At 38.8% G+C, this 21,975-nt stretch overlaps 1 protein-coding gene across 2 annotated transcripts in view; it reads right to left on the reverse strand.

Annotated features, from left to right (window-relative positions):
• Positions 1 to 21,975, reverse strand: part of LOC144594540 (cytoplasmic polyadenylation element-binding protein 2-like) — a 94,977-nt gene that overhangs the window by 38,237 nt on the left and 34,765 nt on the right. For both annotated transcript variants that reach the window (XM_078401236.1, XM_078401227.1), the window contains exons 3-4: positions 19,021 to 19,111; positions 6,372 to 6,422 (exon numbers count right to left, since the gene is read on the reverse strand). In XM_078401236.1, the coding sequence (XP_078257362.1) occupies positions 6,372 to 6,422; positions 19,021 to 19,111 (142 nt within the window). The remainder of the gene's footprint in view (positions 1 to 6,371; positions 6,423 to 19,020; positions 19,112 to 21,975) is intronic.

The raw sequence follows: 21,975 nt of genomic DNA on the forward strand, positions 1-21,975 counted from the left end.
AGAGCCTAGTAGCATGGTGGCAAGACAACAACCTCTACCTCAATGTTTGTAAAAGAAAAGACCTGGTCATCGACTTCAGGAAGCAAGGTGGAGTACATGCCTCAGTTTACATCAATGGTGCTGAAGGGGAGACGGCTAGGAGCTATCACCAAAAATGCCCTGGTCCAACCACAAGAAAGCACACCCACGCCTCAACTTCCTCGAACGATCAAGGAAATTTGGCATGTTTTCAATAACTCTTACCAATTCCAAAAGAAGCACCACAGAAAAAATCCTATCTGAATGCAACACAGCTGGGTATGACAACTGATATGTTCAAAGCCACACGAAATTGCAGGGTGATAGACAATAGGTGCAGGAGTAGGCCATTTGGCCCTTCGAGCCAGCACCGCCATTCAATGTGATCATGGCTGATCATTCTCAATCAGTACCCCGTTCCTGCCTTCTCCCCGTTCCCCCTGACCTCGCTATCCTTAAGAGCTCTATCTAGTTCTCTCTTGAATGCATTCAGAGAATTGGCCTCCACTGCCTTCTGAGGCAGAGAATTCCACAGATTCACAACTCTCTGAAAAAGTTTTTCCTTGTCTCAGTTCTAAATGGCCTACCCCTTATTTGTAAACTGTGGCCCCTGGTTCTGGACTCCCAACATTGGGAACATGTTTCCTGCCTCTAACATGTCCAACCCCTTAATAACCTTATATGTTTCGATAAGATCCGCTCTCATCCTTCTAAATTCCAGTGAATACAAGCCTAGTCGCTCCAGTCTTTCAACATACGACAGCCCCGCCATTCCGGGAATTAACCTAGTAAACCTACGCTGCATGCCCTCAATAGCAAGAATATCCTTCTTCAAATTTGGAGACCATATCTGCACACAGTACTCCAGGTGCGGTCTCACTAGGGCCCTGTACAACTTCAGAAGGACCTCTTTGCTCCTATACTCAACTCCTCTTGTTATGAAGGCCAACATTCCATTGGCTTTCTTCACTGCCTGCTGTATCTGCATGCTTCCTTTCAGTGACTGTTGCACTAGGACACCCAGATCTCGTTGTACGTCCCATTTTCCTAACTTGACACCATTCAGATAATAATCTGCCTTCCTATTCTTACCACCAAAGTGGATAACCTCACACTTATCCACATTAAACTGCATCTGCCATACATTCGCCCACTCACACAACATACACCACATCCACCGGCTCTCCCCTGTCAATTTTCCTAGTTACATCCTCAAAAAATTCCAGAAGATTAGTCAAGCATAATTTCCCCTTCGTAAATCCATGCTGACTCGGAATGATCCTGTTACTGCTATCCAAATGCTCCGCAATTTTGTCTTTTATAATGACTCTAGCATCTTCCCCACCACTGTCAAACTAACTGGTCTATAATTTCCCGTTTTCTCTCTCCCTCCTTTCTTAAAACGTGGGATAACATTAGCTACCCACCATTCCACAGGAACTGATCCTGAATCTATAGAACATTGAAAAATGATCTCCAATGCTTCCACTATTTCTAGAGCCACCTCCTTAAGTACCCTGGCATGCAGACCATCAGGCCCTGAGGATTTATCAGCCTTCAGTCCCATCAGTCTACCCAACACCATTTCCTGCCTAATGTGGATTTACTTCAGTTCCTCCGTCACACTAGGATCTCTGGCCACTAGAACATCTAGGAGATTGTTTGTATCTTCCTTAGTGAAGACAGATCCAACGAACCGGTTCAACTCGTTTGCCATTTCCTTGTTCCCCATAAAAAATTCCGTCTGTCTTCAAGGGACCCACATTTGCCTTGACTATTTTTCTGTCTTGAAGGGACACACATTTGCCGTGACTATTTTTTTCCTCTTCACATACCTAAAAAAGCTTTTACTATCCTCCTTTATATTATTGTCTAGCTTACCCTCGTACCTCATCTTTTCTCCCCATATTGCCTTTTTAGTTATCTTCTGTTGCTCTTTAAAAGAGTCCCAATCCTCTGGCTTCCCACTCTTCTTTGCTATGTTGTACTTCTTCTCTTTTATTTTTATGCTGTCCTTGACTTCCCTTGTCAGCCACGGGTGCCTCTTACTCCCCTTAGAATCTTTCCTCCTCTTTGGAATAAATTGATCCTGCAACTTCTGCATTATTCCCAGGAATACCTGCCATTGCTGTTCCACCGTCTTCCCTGTTAGGGCCTCCTTCTAGTCAATTCTGGCCAGCTCCTGCCTCATGCCTCTGTAATTCCCTTTGCTATACTGTAATACTGACACTTCCGATTTTCCCTTCTCCCTCTCAATTTGTAGAGTAAAACTTATCATATTGTGATCACTGCCTCCTAATGGCTCTTTTACCTCGAGTCCCCTTGTCAGATCAGGTTCCTCACACAAAACTGTCCAGAATTGCCTTGTAGGCTCCAGTACAAGCTGTTCTAAGAATCCATCACGGAGGCACTCCACAAACTCTCTTTCCTGGGGTCCATTACCAACCTGATTTTCCCAGTCTACCTGCATGTTGAAATCTCCCATAACCACCGTAGCATTACGTTTGTGACATGCCAATTTTAGCTCAACTTGCACCCTATGTCGAGGCTACTGTTTGGGGGCCTGTAGATAACTCCCATTAGGGTATTTTTACCCTTACAATTCCTCATTTAAAAAAAAAAAAAAATTTGTTTTGAAAAGCATATGTACAGATAGAAATAAAAGACAAATTTGTTACAAAGTTGTTACATAGCTTCAATTTAAAAAAATTTAAAGAGAGAAAATAAAAAATAAAGAAGAAAGAAAAAAAACCTATAAACTATTGGGAAGAGAGAATAATAAAAATAAAAAAAAGGGTATAACTATAAAAATTAAAGGGGGTAGATCCGGGAGACAATAACCACAGTTGTACATCCAACCCTAAACTCAAGTTTCAACTTTTAATTTTAAATTTTTATTTTAGTCCTGTGTCAAACCCATTTATTTTTCTAAAAATTCAATAAATGGAGACCATATTTTAAAAAATAAATCAGGTTTGTCAATTAAGGCAAATCTTATTTTTTCCAAATGCAGGGTCTCTGTCATTTCCGTAGTCCACATTTTAATTGTGGGGGTTATTGGTTTTTTCCAAAATTTAAGTATTAATTTTTTCGCAGTTATTAAACTGTAATCAAGAAAATGTACCTGACTTGTTGTAAAGTTTGTAGTATGTTCTGATAATCCTAATATAATTAATTTTGGATCCATATCCAATTGCTTGTCGATAACTTTAGAAACTATTTAAAAAATATCCAACCAGAAATTTTGCATTTTTATGCAAGTTACGAAAATATGAGTTAAATTAGCTTCTTGAAATTGACATTTATCACAAATAGGAGAGATACTAGGAAAAATCCTATTTAATTTTGTCTTCGAATAATGTAATCTATGTATTATTTTAAATTGTATTAAGGAATGTCTAGTATTTAATGAACATTGGTGTATATGTTGTAAACTTTCATCCCATATATCTTGCATTATGAGTTGGTTCAATTCGTCCTCCCATGCTCGTCTATATGATTCTGATGACGGAATGTCAGTATCTAAGAGAGTATTATAAATAAAGGATATTAATTTATTTGAATTATAATGTCGATTCAGGCATACATCAAGAGTTTCTGGACCTCTAAATTTATATTTTTGCATGTGTAATTTTACATAATCTCTAAGTTGTAAATATCTAAAATAATTATTAACATGTAATCCGTACTTCTGCTGTAACTCCTGAAAAGAAAGAAAAGTTCCCTTATGATAAAGATCTCCCACCCTTTTAATTCCATAACTTTTCCATTGAGCAAATCCTCTATCTAAGACAGACGGTTTAAAAGAAGGGTTATTCGCAATAGGGAGGAAAGCAGATAATTTACTCAGTTTTAAAGTAAGTTTTAATTGTTTCCAGGTACGGATAACACTGTGTATAATCGGATTACCTCCATATGTTTTTTTATTTAAATTTATTGGAGCTAAGAGGATCGCACCAATATCAAATGGTAAACAATCCTCTTTCTCCATCTTTAACCAATCCGGTTGTTGATCAGTGTCATCCAACCAGCAGGTTATATTTTTAATATTAACCGCCCAATAATAAAATAAGAAGTTAGGTAAGGCAATTCCTCCATTAGTTTTAGACTTACATAGATGTCTTTTATTTATTCTATGAGTCTTGTAGTCCCAAATAAAATTAGTAATAATTGAATCGATTTTTAAAAAAAAACTTTTTTGGAAGATAGATCGGAATTGCTTGAAATAAGTATAGTAGCTGTGGAAGAAAGATCATCTTTATAGCATTACTACGACCAACTAATGATATAGGAAGTGTTTTCCAAAATTGGATATTTCTGTGTAATTTAGTAAGTAAAGGAGGAAAATTTAATTTAAATAAAGAAGTATATTTCCTAGTCACGTAAATTCCGATATTTAAACTTTTCATAGGCAATTTTAAAAGGAAATTGTTGAAGTATGGCCGGATTGTGCTCCATTATTGGCATAATTTCACTTTTGTACCAGTTAATTCTATAACCTGAAAATGAATCAAATTGAGTTATGAGATTTAATAAATTCGGAATGCTAATTTCAGGCTTTGTAATGTATATTAATACATCATCCGCATATAAAGAAATTTTATTGGTTGTATGTTTAGTGTTATAACTGTGAATATCTGAATTTGATCTAATACTCTCAGCAAGTGGTTCTATAACGAGGGCAAATAGAAGGGGAGATAGTGGGCATCCTTGTCTACAACCCCTAAATAAATGAAATTTGGATGACAGCATTTGATTAGTTAATATTCTAGCTGTTGGGGATGTATATAAAAGTTTCACCCATGAACAAAAATTTTCACCTAATTGAAATTTTTCCATCACTGAGAAAAGATAGGGCCATTCTACTTGATCAAATGCTTTTTCAGCATCTAGCGAAATGATTGCTAAATCTTCGTTTAATAGTCTATTTGAATATATTATATTGAACAAGCGTCTCAAATTGAAAAATGAATATCGTTTAGCTATAAAGCCTGATTGATCGGGGTGTATCAATTTATCTATAACTAGACTTAATCTATGAGCTAAGATTTTCGCTAATATCTTCTGATCAGTATTTAAAAGAGCTATCGCTCTGTACGAACCAGGGTCTTCAGAATCCTTATCTTTTTTAGGAATAAGTATTATTGTTGATTCAGTCAGAGTTTCTGGTAATCTGTTGTTTAAAGGCGTCACTATATACAGTTTGCAAACGTGGAGAGATCAAATCACTAAATTTTTTATAAAATTCATTATTTAAGCCGTCGGGGCCAGGAGTCTTCCCATTTTTCACGGATTTAATGGTCTCTTCAACGTCTTTCATAGTTATTTCTGCGTCCAGTAAATTTCTGTCACTCACATTCAAACCAGGGAGGTTACATTCCTGCAAAAAGTTTTGCATCTGCGCAGAGCTATCTGTTATTTTTGATGAATATAATGTCTGAATACAATTCCTCATTTCTATCCATACTGATTCTACATCTCCTGATTCTATGTCACTCCTTATGACCGCTGCTTAGTCCATCACACAGCCACCACCCTGCACCCTCTTTCATTAACTCCATCTACACTTCACACTCGTTTGGGAAATCAGCCATCATAATCAAGGCCCATTTATACTCTGGTCATTCTCTCCTCCTCTCTCCTGTCAGGCAGAACATACAAAAAGCTTGCCAGCATGAAATACCAGATTTAAGAACAGCTTCTTCCCTGCTATAAGCAGGCTCTTGAACAGACCCACCATAAGCCAAGGATGGATTACTGGATCTCCCAAACTCCCTCGTTGGTAAGTCTTAAAATAATAGTGCATAGTTGAGGGCCCTAAATGGTTCTTAGTGGGTAACCACTGTAGTGTTTCATCAAGTAGAGAAACAGCTTAACTATCTCACGTTACTTGATCACTTTTCTGACTGTTACTTATCTGCCTTCAATTACACAGAAAAGCTTTTTTCCAAGTTATTTTATGAAGTACTTTTGCTCTGCACAACCTTCCTTTCTAAATCCTAATTCTGCCTTTGTCCTTAATTATAGATTCAACCGATGCAATGGACAGAATGCACCGCTTGATATTATTCATATTTTTGCAAATGACCAAAATGTACTCTACAAAGGCAATATTAAATATGTATAGATAAATGAACCAAAACACATGATAACAAACCATTCGATTAGAAATCAGGTTCAAAACTAAAATCCGAGTCACGTGCATAATATTTTTATATATCATGCTGCTGCACGTTAACACTAGATTGAACTTTTATTAGTTGACCATTGCACCTCGTGGGAGACGTTTGATGTTCTGGCAATCATTGAGGTTTCAGCAATGGAAGAAAATAATGCATTACTCAAAGACTTACCATTAAGCATCAGAAAATTGTCAGTTCCTGGATGGGGATATCCTAAACGACCTGGAAAAGAGAGGATAGCATAATTAAACATTTTTAAATGAAAGTAAAGCAAAAATTGCAAGGGTATCTCAATATTAACCCTTGAAGAAATGTTAGGGGAATAAAAACAGGAATTTTTCTAGCATCGTTTAGAATCTGAACTTGTTTTAAAATCCTTCGGGAAATTATGTCCTGCTGAAATGTAATTATAAAATCCTGACTTAATATTGAACAGGCAATAGTTTTTTTTAATTGATATCACCAAATTTTCACCGGAAAATTTACGTCTGACCCATTTCAGAACCCCAACAACCACAATGGTTTACTAGATTCAATATATTTCTGGAAATATTTCATTTTAATACCAAAGAAAGCTTGCGGGGAATATAAAAACTGACTGTAAAGGCTTCTTTAGATATATACAAACAAAAAGATTAGTGAAACCAAATGTAGGTCCCTTACAATCAGAGACAGGTGGATTTATAATGGAAAACAAGGAAATGGGAGAACAGTTAAATGAGTACTTTGGTTCTGTCTTCACTGAGGAAGGCACAAACAATCTCCCAGAAATACTAGGGGACCAAGGATCTAGTGGGAGGGAGGAACTGAAGGGAATCCACATTAGTCAGGAGATGGTGTTAGGTAAACTGTTGGGACTGAAGGCAGATAAATCCCAAGGGCCTGATGGTCTGCATCCCAGAGTACTCAAGGAGGTGGTCCTAGAAATTGTGGATGCATTGGTAGTCATTTTCCAATGTTCTCTCGACTCTGGATCAGCCAACAGTCATAAAAACACAACATACATGAAACATGAAATTAAACTGACGAGTGGAAAGGATTGGCGATGCGCAAATATTGGGGGGTGGGGGGGGGGGGGGGTGGGCAGAGCCAGTCTCAGTCTTCCCCACGACAGAAGAGGGAGGCGTTGTACAGTTTGATAGCCACATGGAAGGATCTTCTGTGGATTAACAAACTCATCAGGAAGGCTGGCTCCAGTCTGTTGTGGAAGGTACTCCTCACGTTGACCAGTGTGTCATGGAGAAAGTGAGCTGTATTGTCCAGGATGTTACGCAGTTTGAGGAGCATCTTCCCCTCCAAGACCACCTCCCACGAATCCACTCCCCCGCCAGGACAGAGCCAGCCTCCCTGATGAGTTTGTTAATCCTATTGGCGACCATGGCGTTTGCCCTGCTGCCCCAGCACAGGGTAGTGAAGAAGATGGCACTAGCTACCACCAATTGGTCAAACATCTGCAGCACCTTACTGCAGACGTTGAAGGAGCGGAGCCTTCTCAAAAAGTGCAGCCGGCGCAGTCCCTTCTTGTACAGGGCCTCAGCATTCCTGGACCAGTCCAGTTTACTGTTCACGTACACTCCAAGGTATTTGTACTAATCTTATCCCACAGAATCCTCTACTGTAGTTTATCTACCACAAATGTTAGACTCGCTGGTCTATAGTTCCCAGGCTTTTCCTTGCAGCCGTTCTTAAAAAGATGCACAACATTTGTCACCCTCTAGTCATCTGGTACCTCATTTATATCCAACGATGAAAATATTTTGTGAAGTGGATATGTGGGTACAAATTTGGATTATCAGCTATAATTACATTGAATGGCAAAGTAAACTCAAAACGGCCAAATGGCCTACTCTTGCAAATAAATTCCATCTTTTGCTGCCATGAGATGGCAGACTCAAGGGATTTGGAAATCCATATAGGCAACAAAAAGCAGAAGTCTAAAACATAATGAAATAATGTAATTGCATCAATCTGCTCTGTCACAATACTAATGCAAAGAGGAGACTATGGATGCTTTTAAATCTATCCCTCAGTTTTACCATAGAGGATGGCTAGTGTGTTAATGTCAGCAGTGCTCATTTAACTGATCCCGTCGAAAGTAGCACATGCTTTACATATTAAAATTCTGCTGGACATTTTAATATCTCGAATGGAGAGACATGCAAGGTCTTTGACAGCCACTGATCTGACAAAGAATGTGCTGACAGCAGGTCCTAAGGGCTTAGACAATGCCACCTAAAACCTACTCGCTGCCAAAGTCCACCCCATTAGAAGCTTGCCGGATATGGCCCTCAGTCTGGACAATGCGAGTGCAAGTGGACATCAGGGTTAGTACGACTTGGCTCAGAGTTACTTATCGTACAGGATACATTGCTATACCAACAATGCCCTTTTATTCAGTCACTCACTGAAAAGAGTAACCCATGCCATGATTGTATAAAGTCTGACAAATATCCAACTTAAACTGCGTTCACTGGCTAAATGAAACTGTAGTGGAACTGTAGTTTCTAAACATTTGAACTGATGTTTAAAATGAAGTTATACTGCAAATTTGGTGATCCATAAACCACCTAGAAATTATTAACAAGAACAGCGCTCAGAAGATTAAAAAATATTCAGGAAATGCAGTGTTAAAATGAAACTGAGAATTCATTAAAATACTAGCCAACAATCATGAATACTATGCCCTTGACCCAAGTATAAAGGAACACAGATCAGCTTCTTAATCTTAATTCCTTCATCACAAATTCTGTTATACAAAGCTCTTGGAACCTGTTACAATAGAATAAAGCCTTTTTTGTTGCATTTGCCCACATTCCCTTCCTCTTTCATCACTGATAGCAATTCACGCATTTGCAGATCAACAAGCACGAAATTTCCCTATTGCCTTTTGAATTTGTATACTAAATAATAGTCCCAACCTCATTTTCAAAAAAAATTATTTCAATTGAATGTAATTTTTTAAGTGGGTTTCCAATTAATCGAATGATTTCTTTGAAATTAGGATTGGACACAAGAAAACCTGGCATATTCAATTTGGCTAATTACCATTCATTCAGTCTACTTTCAATCAAAGTAGTGAATAATGTTTTCAAGTGCTATACCATGGCACATCCTCATCAATAAACTGCTCAATGATGCCCAGTTTAGATTTCACCAGGACCTTTTCATATGTGTATTTAAAACAAGATCCCAATGAGTGCACTTGGCATTAAAAATGCACTGCATTTGACCGAATTTGTAATAAAGACAGGACAGCAGAGTCAATAGGCTCTAAGTAAAATGGCTCTTATTCTCAAAGATGTCATCCCAACTCCAATATATTTCTGGAGGAAATCATATCTTTTCAGCTGCCTCATCATTTATCTTCTTTCCATCACTCAGCGTGTGGTTGGTTATGTTCACTGATAATTGCTTAACGTTCAATTCCCTCAACTCCACGGCAATTCAATTAGTCGTTACCTACATACAGCAAGACCTGGATAACATTCAGACATAGGCTGGGTTAGTAAATACCAAGTAACAATTGTTGCACAGAAATACCAGGCAAGGAACATCTATCTCATCAAGAGTCTAACCACCTCTCCTTGATATTATCAGAAACCCACACCATCAACATGTTAGATATTACCTGCAGCAAGAAACAACTGCATCTCTCAAAAATAAAAATAAGAGCAGGGCAGATGATTATGCACAAAGCCTTGTTGATATTTCAAAACCTTTCAATCATCCACAAGGTACAGGACATGAGAATAAAGGCATATACTTCACTTTCCTGGATGGGGACAATCCAATGACACTAAAGAGGTTTTAGTCCATCCAGGGCAAAGGAGCCTATTTGAATAACATCAGATCTACCACCTAAACATTAATTTCCTCTACCACTGGTAAACAGTAGCTAGCTTTTTGTCCCATCTGCAAAACAAACTGTTGCCACTTGTCTGGGCTACTCTGACAGTATATTCTATAACTACTATGTGCACCATCAGGACAGAGGCAGCAAGGTCAACACCCTCATATTCCTCTCCAAGTTGCAGACCTCCTCAATTCAGAGGTTTCACCATTGCTAGGTCCCTGCTCAAATAAAATGAGAATACTTTCATTAAATGGACTAAAGCAGTGCAACAAGGCTCAATGCCACAGCTTCAAGTACAATTATCAAATGTAATGCTGGCTTAGCCAGATCCTGATAAATGAAGGCACAAAAAAGAAAATGCAACAAAGTGAATAGTTTATTGAACATTACTATCAAATTGATGGCAAAATTAACTTGCATATAAAAACCGTCAAACCTATGCTCAAAAATGAAGATTCACCGTGTTAATTTTTAAATGGACAAGAAAGCAAACCATAGACAATGTATTTATCCTACAGCTGATGGTCATGTTTGGGTTCCACCAGAAACTATTTAGCTCCAGACCTCATTACAGTGTTGCCTTAAATATGAACAAAAATATTTGAATTCTAAGGGTGAGATGGTAACAATTACCCTTGAAATGAATGCCACATGAATGTTGACATCAAGGAGCCCCAGAACAAAGAAAGGCTATTGTCATCAGGGCTGAAATATATCAGTCTGTATTAGGTCCAATCATCTTCAGCCTTTTTATTAGCCTTCTTTCTTCCTCATTTCTGATCATATAATAGATATCTATTGATGATGGCAATTTTTTGTTCCTTTCATGACTCCTCAAAACAAAAGAGGCCATGATTACATAAAACAAACCTAGATAATCATCAAACTTAAATTGATAAATTGCAAGTGAAATTGTGCTATGCAAGGAGGAGATTGACCATCTCCAACAACGGAAACAAGATGTTCAGTGATAGTGTTCTTATTGAATCCCTTACCAACATCCTAATGCAGAGTTGGGGTAAGAGAAGGGGTCATCATTGGTTAAAAACACATCTGAATCCACCACATAAATATGAGAACATGAAAAAAGCCGCGTAACCTGTAGCAAAGCATTTCCACCACTTACAAGTTAAAAGTCAGGAAGGAGTGAGATGCAATACTACCCTATTGTCTTGTTGAGTGCAACTATAACACCAACAAAGGTCAACACTATCCAGGATGAAACATCTCTTTTAATTCTATTCACTATCTCAAACCATACCATCTGCCAGAATCACCCCACTTTAAGTTTTGCATGTACTATTCACACAATGCACAGCTCAACTCAAAGCTTCTATAAATACATCCCACAAACCCATGACCTCTTACCACGTGAAAGACCAAGGTCAGCGAGCACATGAACTCCAAATTCGCTTTCATGTCATTTACCAGTCTGGATTGTAAATATGTAATCACTCCTTCATTGCCACTTAGTTATAATATTGGATTTCCCCATCCATCATCAGTGGTTATACCTTCATCACACATGAGTGCAATGGTTCAAAATGCAATTCACCACTACCTGCTCATGACCACCCAGGAATTAACAATCAACGTTGTCCTTGATAGATGATCCTACATTCCCTAAATAAACACAAAAGCTGATCAATTTCATATTCTATTAGCATTTGCTGCTGTTCACACCCAACATATTATTGCCACTGGCTATTATTAGATAGCTGGAATGTGTTATTAATAATATGCATCTGTGTTATATGCAAAATATCCGTATGTTACAAGAAATAATCATGACCCTTGTCCTTTTTGCAAATAGTTTTGCAACTATTTTCATTTGAATTGCTTTGCACATGAAATGTTTTGTTTGTTCATACCCAGCTTCTAATCAGGGTATTGAGTCCACATTGCTTAGTAACTCAAAACTTAGGACATAGGCTCAACATTCCATTGGCTTTCATTCTCAACTGCAACAACACAACATAAAAGATGCACTGTTTCTGTTCGTTTCAACTTTCTACTTGAAGATTAGGTTGTAAACAAATTCTAAGCGAGAGAATAAGATCTTTGTGTTTTGTCAGTGACTTTCACCAAGTTAAAACAAAACAGCCTTCGCAAAACCTACTCTAAGTCATCTTGTCAGTGTTTTGAAAAACCCCATTTATTACAATACTTTCACAAAAGTAGGTAACTATTCAGTTTTAAGCAATAGACAATAGACAATAGGTGCAGGAGTAGGCCATTCGGCCCTTCGAGCTAGCACCACCATTCAATGTGATCATGGCTGATCATTCTCAATCAGTACCCCGTTCCTGCCTTCTCCCCTTACCGCCTGACTCCGCTATCCTTAAGAGCTCTATCTAGCTCTCTCTTGAATGCATTCAGAGAATTGGCCACTGCCTTCTGAGGCAGTGAATTCCACAGATTTACAACTCTCTGACTGAAATAGTTTTTCCTCATCTCTGTTCTAAATGGCCTTCCCCTTATTCTTAAACTGTGGCCCCTGGTTCTGAACTCCCCCAACATTGAGAACATGTTTCCTGCCTCTAACGTGTCAAACCCCTTAATAATCTTATATGTTTCGATAAGATCCCCTCTCATCCTTCTAAATTCCAGTGTACACAAGCCTAGCCGCTCCAGTCTTTCAACATATGACAGTCCCGCCATTCCTGGAATTAACCTAGTAAACCTACGCTGCATGCCCTCAATAGCAAGAATATCCTTCCTCAAATTTGGGGACCAAAACTGCACACAGTACTCCAGGTGCGGTCTCACTAGGGTCCTATACAACTACTGAAGGACCTCTTTGCTCCTATACTCAACTCCTCTTGTTATGAAGGCCAACATTCTATTGCGCTTTCTTCACTGCCTGCTGTACCTGCATGCTTCCTTTCAGTGACTGATGCACTAGGCAATTCTCTTTGTTGAAGTAAATATTGAAATGCCCAACTAATTTATGGCAGCTCATTACATTTATCTAGAGATAGTCAAATTCCAATATGAAACTTTTGTCATGAACCTGCTGCCACTTCAACATCTTTTAGCACAAAAAAAAAGTTGGTTTGGGCAGAAAACTTTAAAAATCAGGACCCAAAGTTATGCCATTCATGTCTTGACTTGGTTTCTTTTATCACCAACCAAGAAGAAAATACAAGGGTTCTAAACCCATTGAGATATTCATAGTCGTATGTCTGGGATCTTTTTGAAAAGTGGCTATTTTGCATCATCACTTTCTTCTCCTGCTTGCTCTTCAACTGAGCATTTTGTAGAGGGCAAAAGAATCAGGCAAAAACAATGCAGCAGTTAAAGGAAAATGTTTACCACTGTAGATGTTTCCCATCTTTTAAGATGCACAAGAGGGCTTCACAACCAATGTTTAAATGTTGTCACAATTGTAATTTCAGAGAGAAGTGAAAAGTAAACGGAATATGACCACCATTAAATCTAAAGCATTTCTAACAAAATTTATTTTGCAAAAAGAGTTTGACACAAGGTTGAAACCAGGGAGCAATCAAAAAAATCAAAAGACAAAACTAAAATAGTTGGAAACAAATGATGAACCAATGTATGCTGATCGTAAAATCCGTTACTACAAAGTTTATCTACACTGTTAAATCAATCTAGACTCGATCTTCCCATTCTTTTATTATCTCTCATCTTCTCTTTTCTCTTGAACCACTGCACACTTACCTTAATGTCTGAGTTTAATTATAATCTTGCTTTGCCATACTATGTGCTATAACCTTACACTTGACATTGCTATTCAACCACATCTACATTGGTGAATCACTGTTGGTATTGTGACAAGGACCTCTTTGTTAGTTTAAGTAGGTTAACACACAAGAGAGAACTGTCAAAACAAAATGAGCAGGTTATTATTCACACAGGAAAATGAAGCCAATGTACAAATTGTTTAATACTTCAAGCACAGGGATAGACTTACTGACAGGAACATATTAGTAGCTAACCTTAGTCTTCAAAACATTATCTTTAGTGAAATGTTTTAAACAATTTTTTTTATCTTTGTGTCCACATCTCTTTGGACATTTTCACAAATATATGATCTAAAGGGTCTAACACCATTCTTTTAAGTTCCCAACATAAAATCTGACCAAAGATAATCTTTGAAATTAAATTCTTGTTTGAATCACAGCTTCAGAGGCCATAAAAAATGCCCACACTCCATTGTGATGCTGTCTCGGTGCTTAACTATTTGAAATTTTCTTTTAAATGTTTTACTTTCGTAATAAATTTTCATTGAAACTCTATACAAATATAGCTATACTCCTGTCATCTATTACTCAAGGTCATGATGACATTTTGATTAATAACCCCATCCCATTGTTTAGAAAGTGCTTGTTTGCAAATTTTTTCTTGAGTTCGCACAATCCAACTTCTGAAGTTTCATTCAAATTTATCCCACACACTTGCTCTAAACTTAATTATGTTTACTTTATTTTTCCCTTCTACCACACCTCCTCTAATTCTTTCACTGGTAACAATCCCTCACACTGACTTCCACAAACTGGTCAGCTTTTCTTCAAATTTATTCATTGTCCAACAAATTCTTCAATAATATTCTTCTTGGATAGTCCCTCAGAATCGAAGATGACTTGTTTCCAACTTCATTGAGGTGGCCGATTAAATCTTTTGTTGAATCTACAAATTCACAAAAGTGGGGCAAGAGACTGCCTCATTCCTGTGTTTACACCAAGTGTTCTCCCAATGAATGGACTCAAGCCAGTATTCATTCAAGAGATGTGGGCTCCACATTTAAATGGCATCACTCATAGCCCCCAAGGTGATAGCGAGCTGTTTGCTTGAACTGCTGCTGTCCTTGAGGTGCGACCACAATGCTGCCAGGAAGGGAGTTCCAAGATTCATACCCAGCAACAATGAAGCAGTGGCAATATATTTCCAAGTCGGAATAATGTGCAGCTTGAAAGGCAACTTTTGGGTGGCGGTGGTCCCAAACTTTTGATATCTTTACCTTTCTGGTTGGACGAGGTCATGGGTTCTGGAAGGTGCTGCCTAAGGGGTCTTGGCTCCCCCAATATGGGAAGATCGCCACTTCTTCTGAGATTTCTTGCAGAGATTATTGAAGTGCTGTAGTTCAACATCTGCCAGTTGGTAAAAGAGCTATTTAGTAGAAGTGCGAGGTCCATTCTTTCACATACTTCAGTGAAAAGAGTCGATGACTTGGAGCTTCCAAATGTGCAACTTGTGACAACACCCTCTCCCTTGGAGGTCGCTCTGATCCTTTTAACTGGTTGACAGGCCCGGAGGCACCAATCCTCAGCATCATTGGTAACAGCTGAGTCCAATTAGCTGGTATTGGTTGGCCACTTGAACCTTGTCAGCCTACTCTCTAAAAAAACCTAGGCTTTCGAGCCAGATAGACACTGCGAGAAGAGAGAGACTGCGAGAAGAAAGAGAAAGTGGAAGAAACCAGAAAGAAAAGAAAGAGAACGAGGATGGGAAATCAAGTCTCCCTCCTTGTGTTCCCGTCGCAAGGTTCGAGGCCAGAGACCACCAGCACCACAATGTACTCGAGACTGGACTGCTGGGAAAGAAGCCCTAGCCCACCAGTGCCTTCCACCCGAGGTCGACTGAGTGGCCGGGGCAAGCCTGAGACGCACGAAGCTCATCCTGCCCACAGATAACGAGGGACTGCACCCATACACACCCACAGAGGCCAAACCTGTCCACCAGGATAATTCGGAGACGGCTATGTCGCCTCTTCGAGCCCAAAACCGAGCTGCCTGGAAGAAATCTACACCATCAGCCACTCATCTCGAGGCAGGGGTGAACTGCGAGAAGCCCGAGGTCATCATGCCTCCTCCTTCGTAGATCAGGCCTAAGCTGAGGGGACAAGCCCGAGATTGCCAACGTCATTGCACACATGCTCTGACGAGGGGCAGTGACTCCATGTGATCCTGGACTTTCTTAGCGCTGTAAATTGAATAAACCATGCGGGTTCGCCCTCGTGCGAGTGTTGGTGTGGTCACTGCCGAACCAGGCGTCATTCCCAAAAGCCAAAACCTATAAGCATCATTTGTGTTCTTGTCACGTGTGTTGGGTGAAATGGTCTCCTGTTCTGTGGATTAGCAACACTCCAGCAGGATGTTTGTTGGATGAAAGTTACAAGAAATCAATAGGAAAATGATCAAACAAAGCATTAAAGCGAAGACAAAACCTTGTTTGATAGCAATCTGCCTTGATGCCGTCACAAAGAAAGTACAGGATAAAGAGGAGTTTCTGCAGCCAGCCAAATTTGACTTGTGGGGTTAAAAAGTTGAGGGGTCCAAATGCTCCTTGCGTTTCTTTTTGAAATTGTGCAGTATGGTGAAGATCAAGTCAATGGTGCTTCTAGTTGCGTTCACACTGGGATTCAGGGAGTAGCTCTTTGGCAACGGTGAGGAGGCAGATCCTAGCAATAACTTTCCATGTAGAAGGCAGCAGGGAGACACCTTTGAAATTTCCAGTCAGAATGCTCTCTTCTTTATGATTGTGGCATCACTGAAGCCCCCTGGCATACCTTTCTCTTCTGTCATGAGAATTATATATCTCTTACTGAAGGTGCTTTCTCCAATGATTTAGAATTCCAAAGGAATATGGCTATTCAGTTGCCGTTCAAATGGAGGTGTTGCTTCTATCAGCATCAGCCTAGATCCAAAATAACTGACAAATTTGGTACAAAAACACAATATTAAAGACATCCCACTTGGCTGATGTCAGTCTGAAGGGTCTCGACCCGAAACATCACCCATTCCTTCTCTCCAGAGATGCTGCCTGACCCACTGAGATATTCCAGCATTTTGAGTCTATCTTTAATTTAAATTTGCATCTGCACTTCTTTCCTCCACCATTTCGGCCAATATTTCCCCTCAAATAACCTGCTCCAATCAACATGTGCGAAACTTTCTCTCATATCCTGGAAGTTGGCCATTTACCCCAATTTAACATTTTAACACAAGCCCTCTCTGGCCCTAAACATAACTATCTTAAACCTAATCGAACAGTGGTCACTGGTCTCAAAAGGCTCCTCCATGAACACTTCATTCACTTGCCCTTCCCAATTTCACAAGACTAGATCAAGTGTCGTCCTCTCACAAGTAGGGCCCTCTACATATTGTTGGAGACCTCTCCTGAACACTTGAGAAACTGCACCCCATCTAAACCTTTCACACTATGATTTTCCCAGACAATATTGGGAAAATTAAAATCCCCTACTATAACAACCTTATTTGACTTGCAGCAATCTTCTGGCATATTTGTTCTTCTAATTTCTGTTGACAATTTGGGCGTCTGTAGTACACCCTCAACAAGGTGATCATCCCTTTTTTGTTCCTCAACTCCACCTATATAACTTCACTTGATGAACCGTCTGTAATGTCACCTCTGATTACTGCCGTGACATCCTCCTTGCATTAAAATACGTGCAGTTTAACCCAAGCGAGGAAGGAAGATTGGTTTAAACTGCACGTATTTTAATGCAAGGGGCCTGATGGGTAAGGCAGATGAGCTTACGGCATGGATAGGTACATGCGACTGGGGCATAGCCATTATCAAAATCTAGTTAAGAGAGGGGCAGGACTGGCAGATCAATGTTCCGGGATACAGGTGCTTCAGGAGAGACAGGGGTGATGATTAAAGAGGGGGGGTTGCATTATTGGTTAAGGAGGATGTCAATCGAGGCCTTTCTTCTGCCCTCCAACCTTTCCCTCACCACCTTCTAACCTCTCACCTGTCTTTGTCCTGTATGAGATCCCACCCCCGTCAATCTAGTACCAATCAATGAATCCATTTGCGAGCTAATGAACATTTGCAGTCAATATTTCAGTTCAATGGGTTCTGATTAGGTTTGATAAATCGTCAGAAGCCAAGGAGTCCTCCATGCATCATATTAGGTGGCATATTGAGCAACCTCTAGATAGGTAATCTATGGAGGGGCCAATGGTCAGCTCATGTACTATGGTGCTACTGTATAGTGATTTTGCTTCCATTGTCCACCAGAGTTGACACCATTTACTGGTATAGCAGCACAGGTTTGGAAGAGTACGTACAAGTATTTCAATTCATTACCATTAAAACTTTAACTTAAGGTATTTTATCAGAAACGCCAAGCTTCTGACCAAGTACTCCTTCAATAATAGCTACACTCCAGTACATTATTTTCTTTAATATAGGCTGAATTTATTACTCAATAAACAAGATAGAGATTAATATTTGGCTTCTCTTGTTGAATCGTCATACCTGCTACAGGAGGCCACTTAGCTTATTGTTAGCAATCCTATAATTCCTATTCTCTCCCTATTTACCTGTATACCTGCAACTCATTTTTTCACAAGTCCATCAACTCCCCATTGGTTATTTTGCCAGTTACCTAAACTGAAGGATAGTTTCCAATAACCAGGTTTTAAACAACAACAAACATTGGGGTTGATAGGTCTCTTTCTGCACCCACAAAATTATCTGTCACACTATCTACGCCCTTTGGGCTATTTTTCCACTACCTTGGTTATCTAAAGTGACCTCAAACTGGCCATGCACTTTTATTTTCTTCCACAAGAAAAACCTTTTTCCACATGTAACAGTTTAATTCAATCAAATTTTTATTCAAAAGCAAAATATTGTAGATGTTGAAAATCTGAAATAAAAGTAAAAAGTCAGAAATAACTTGTATGAAGAAAAGGTTACTGTTTCTGCAATGCATCTCTGCAAATACTGCCTTCCTTGCAGAGTATTTATAACAATCATTTTTAATTTCAAATCATACATTTTTTTAGGTTTATTGGCAGTCATGATTACACAAGATTACTCTTTTGCAGCTTTGTATACTTGCATCAACTTTAAGTTTTATTCTTCTTTATTTCAGATCCAAAGCATTTGTACACTCTAGCACAAACGTTCCACGTTGTAGTGAGACTAAATAATCACCTCTTCAAGTCACATCTATTTAATTTCACCAACCTTTTAGGGGATCTTGTTCAGCTCTCATTATATCAATGAGAGAGTTTTCAAGTGAATGCATGTTGAGGGAATCATACAGACGAGTGCGATCCTGTAAGGAGAAAAATACATTCAGTACCATACAGTAATTATTGCATTGTTCACTATAACTCTAGGCAAGATTACAAAAAAGGACAGATCGTTATTACACAAAAAATCTCATAAATAGCACATTTGTTGCAGTTTTCTCAAATTCTTAGTTACCGACTTTTTTCAGACTACAATACATGTCCCTCAGCTCATATGTATGGTTAGAAACTAAATTATTTCAGTTTTGTTTGAAGCACATTATATTTTTTTGAAACATGATTTAAATCTTTAGAACAAAAACAGAGTGTATCATAATTGCTAATGAAACACAAGAACAGTTGCAACAAAACACCACTCAGGCCAGTTTGCTGAAATTTGAATAGCTTAATTGTATCATAGGCACCAACAGCCCCCAGCAAGTCTTAAAGCCAGGAATGGGAGAAATAGTAGCTCTGAGAATCTACAGTTACCATAGCTGTCTTTTTTAAAGATCAGAAAACAGAATTTAGCAGCCCTCCAGCATCCATAAAGTAGAGGGCTACTAGCTATTCATTGCATTGATTGGGGATATATTCAGGATCACAATGCAGAGTTCGTTTGACATATTCAAATGTTCAGTAAGCTGAAGGCAAATAATATGTTCTCCAACCTCATCTGGGCTACTGCCCTGGCCCAACCCTGACATTCACCATAATTTGGTCAATGCGATAGATAATTATTGGGCAACAGGCAGTTTAGAACTTGCATCACAAATATCAGCACCAAGTTGTGACTAACATCCAGATATTATCCATTCTCCAGATCACAAAAACGAATTTGCATTCATTATTTGAACTTCAAAAGTTAAAATATCTAAATCGGTCAATTGATAGTCAATCTTCAACATTACACGTGTTTTGTAATGTGAAAATAAACATTTAGAAATCAGCACTAATTTGTTTCAATATTAAATTTCAATCCTAATACTGAACATCAGAATTAAAGTACATAAAAGAATGTGTTATATTTTCACACTATTTTCACCTGTAGTTCAATAGAGGAGCCTAATAAAATAAAATCCTAAAAAACTCATCTTCCAGGGATGCTTGAATGGCCGAAAATAATATACTCCAGTTAACTCTGTCAAATACCTCATATGCATGCAAAATGTTTACTTCGATATCACTGGTTATAAGCAAAATAAGATGTTATGAATAATGGGCAGCATTTCAAATTTTCTTCAATTAAGAGATTTGTTTCCTCCAATTATTAAATATTTTGTTTCATTTTTGTTACTCCATATACTGAATTCTGTCACAAGAATTTTCGAAACAAAGCACAAGGTCAAAATAACTCATGAAAATAAAACTAAACTGGATGTGCAAACTGTACCTACCCTTGAGCTATTTTAAACAAGATCTGTAAGAATCAACAACCCATTGTAGCCAGGAAAATTGCAATTTCAAATTTAGAGTGTCAAATTATGCACCTCCCTTGTCTTTCAGCTTTGTCAGAAAACAAGCTAATATTTATAGGACTGGAATGGAGAACAACCAAGTTGCAATAATGTAAAAGGGCTGTACTTGAATGAATTCAGTGTAGCTTGATATATTGGTTAGTACAATTCTTTCCCCAAACCTGAAGGAATTTAGTTAAAAATCAAGCATATTAGAACTGCCTTTTAAAACTAGTGGGGAAACTGTAACAATAGTTCTGTTTTCTAAGACGAAAGCAGAACAAAATATAGACTGATGATTATGAACAGCAGGAACAAGCATCAAACCAGGGAAAATTCATTTGAATTCTATTGGAATTTCCTAAAATTATTGTACTTTCAATTTCCTGCTTCTACTTAATAGGTAATAAAAGTCAGTCTCTCCCATTGGATCAATCCAAATCAGAACATTCCACATAGTCACATATAACACACATAAATCCTTTTAAGGATGGCAGGCAGTGACTAGTCAGGTGTCGCAAGGCTCGCTGCTGGGACCCCAGTTATATACAATATATATTAACGATTTAGACGGAATTAAATGTGACATCTCCAAGTCTGCGGATGACACAAACCTGGGTGGCAGTGTGAGCTGCGATGAGGATGCTGTGAGGTTGCAGGGTGACTTGGATAGGTTGGGTGGTGTAAGAAAATAACTGTAGATGCTGGTACAAATCGAAGGTATTTATTTCACAAAATGCTGGAGTAACTCAGCAGGTCAGGCAGCATCTCAGGAGAGAAGGAATGGGTGACGTTTCGGGTTGAGACCCTTCTTCAGGTTGGTTCAGGATAGGTTGGGTGAGTGGGCAGATGCAGTATTATGTGGATAAATGTGAGGTTATCCACTTTGATGGCAAGAATCTGAATGGTGTCAGATTAGAAAAAAGGAGAAGTGCAATGAGATCTGGGTGTGCTTGTACATCAGTCACTGAAAGTAAGCATGCAGGTACAGCAGGCAGTGAAGAAAGCCAATGACATGTTGGCCATCATTACGAGGGGATTTGAGTTTAGGAGCAAGGAGGCCTTACTGCAGTTGTACAGGGGCCCTGGTGAGACCGCACCTGGAGTATTGTATGCAATTTTTGTCTCCTAATTTGAGGAAGGACATTATTGCTATTGAGGGAGTGCAACGTAGGTTCACCGGGATGGCGGAACTGACATATGATGAAAGAATGGATTAACTGGGCTTGTATTCACTGGAATTTAAGGATGAGGGGATCTTATAGAAACATATTAAATTCTTAAAGGATAGGACAGGCTAAATGCAGGAAAAATGTTCTGAATGTTGGGGGAAGTCCAGAACCAGGGGTCACAGTTTAAGAATAAGGGGTAGGCCATTTAGGACTGAGATGAAGAAAAACAGAGAGTTGTGAACCTGTGGAATTCTCCACCACAGAATTCACTGGATGTTT

Source organism: Rhinoraja longicauda, chromosome 1 (genome assembly GCF_053455715.1).
Source record: "Rhinoraja longicauda isolate Sanriku21f chromosome 1, sRhiLon1.1, whole genome shotgun sequence".
Classification (NCBI taxonomy): domain Eukaryota; kingdom Metazoa; phylum Chordata; class Chondrichthyes; order Rajiformes; family Arhynchobatidae; genus Rhinoraja; species Rhinoraja longicauda.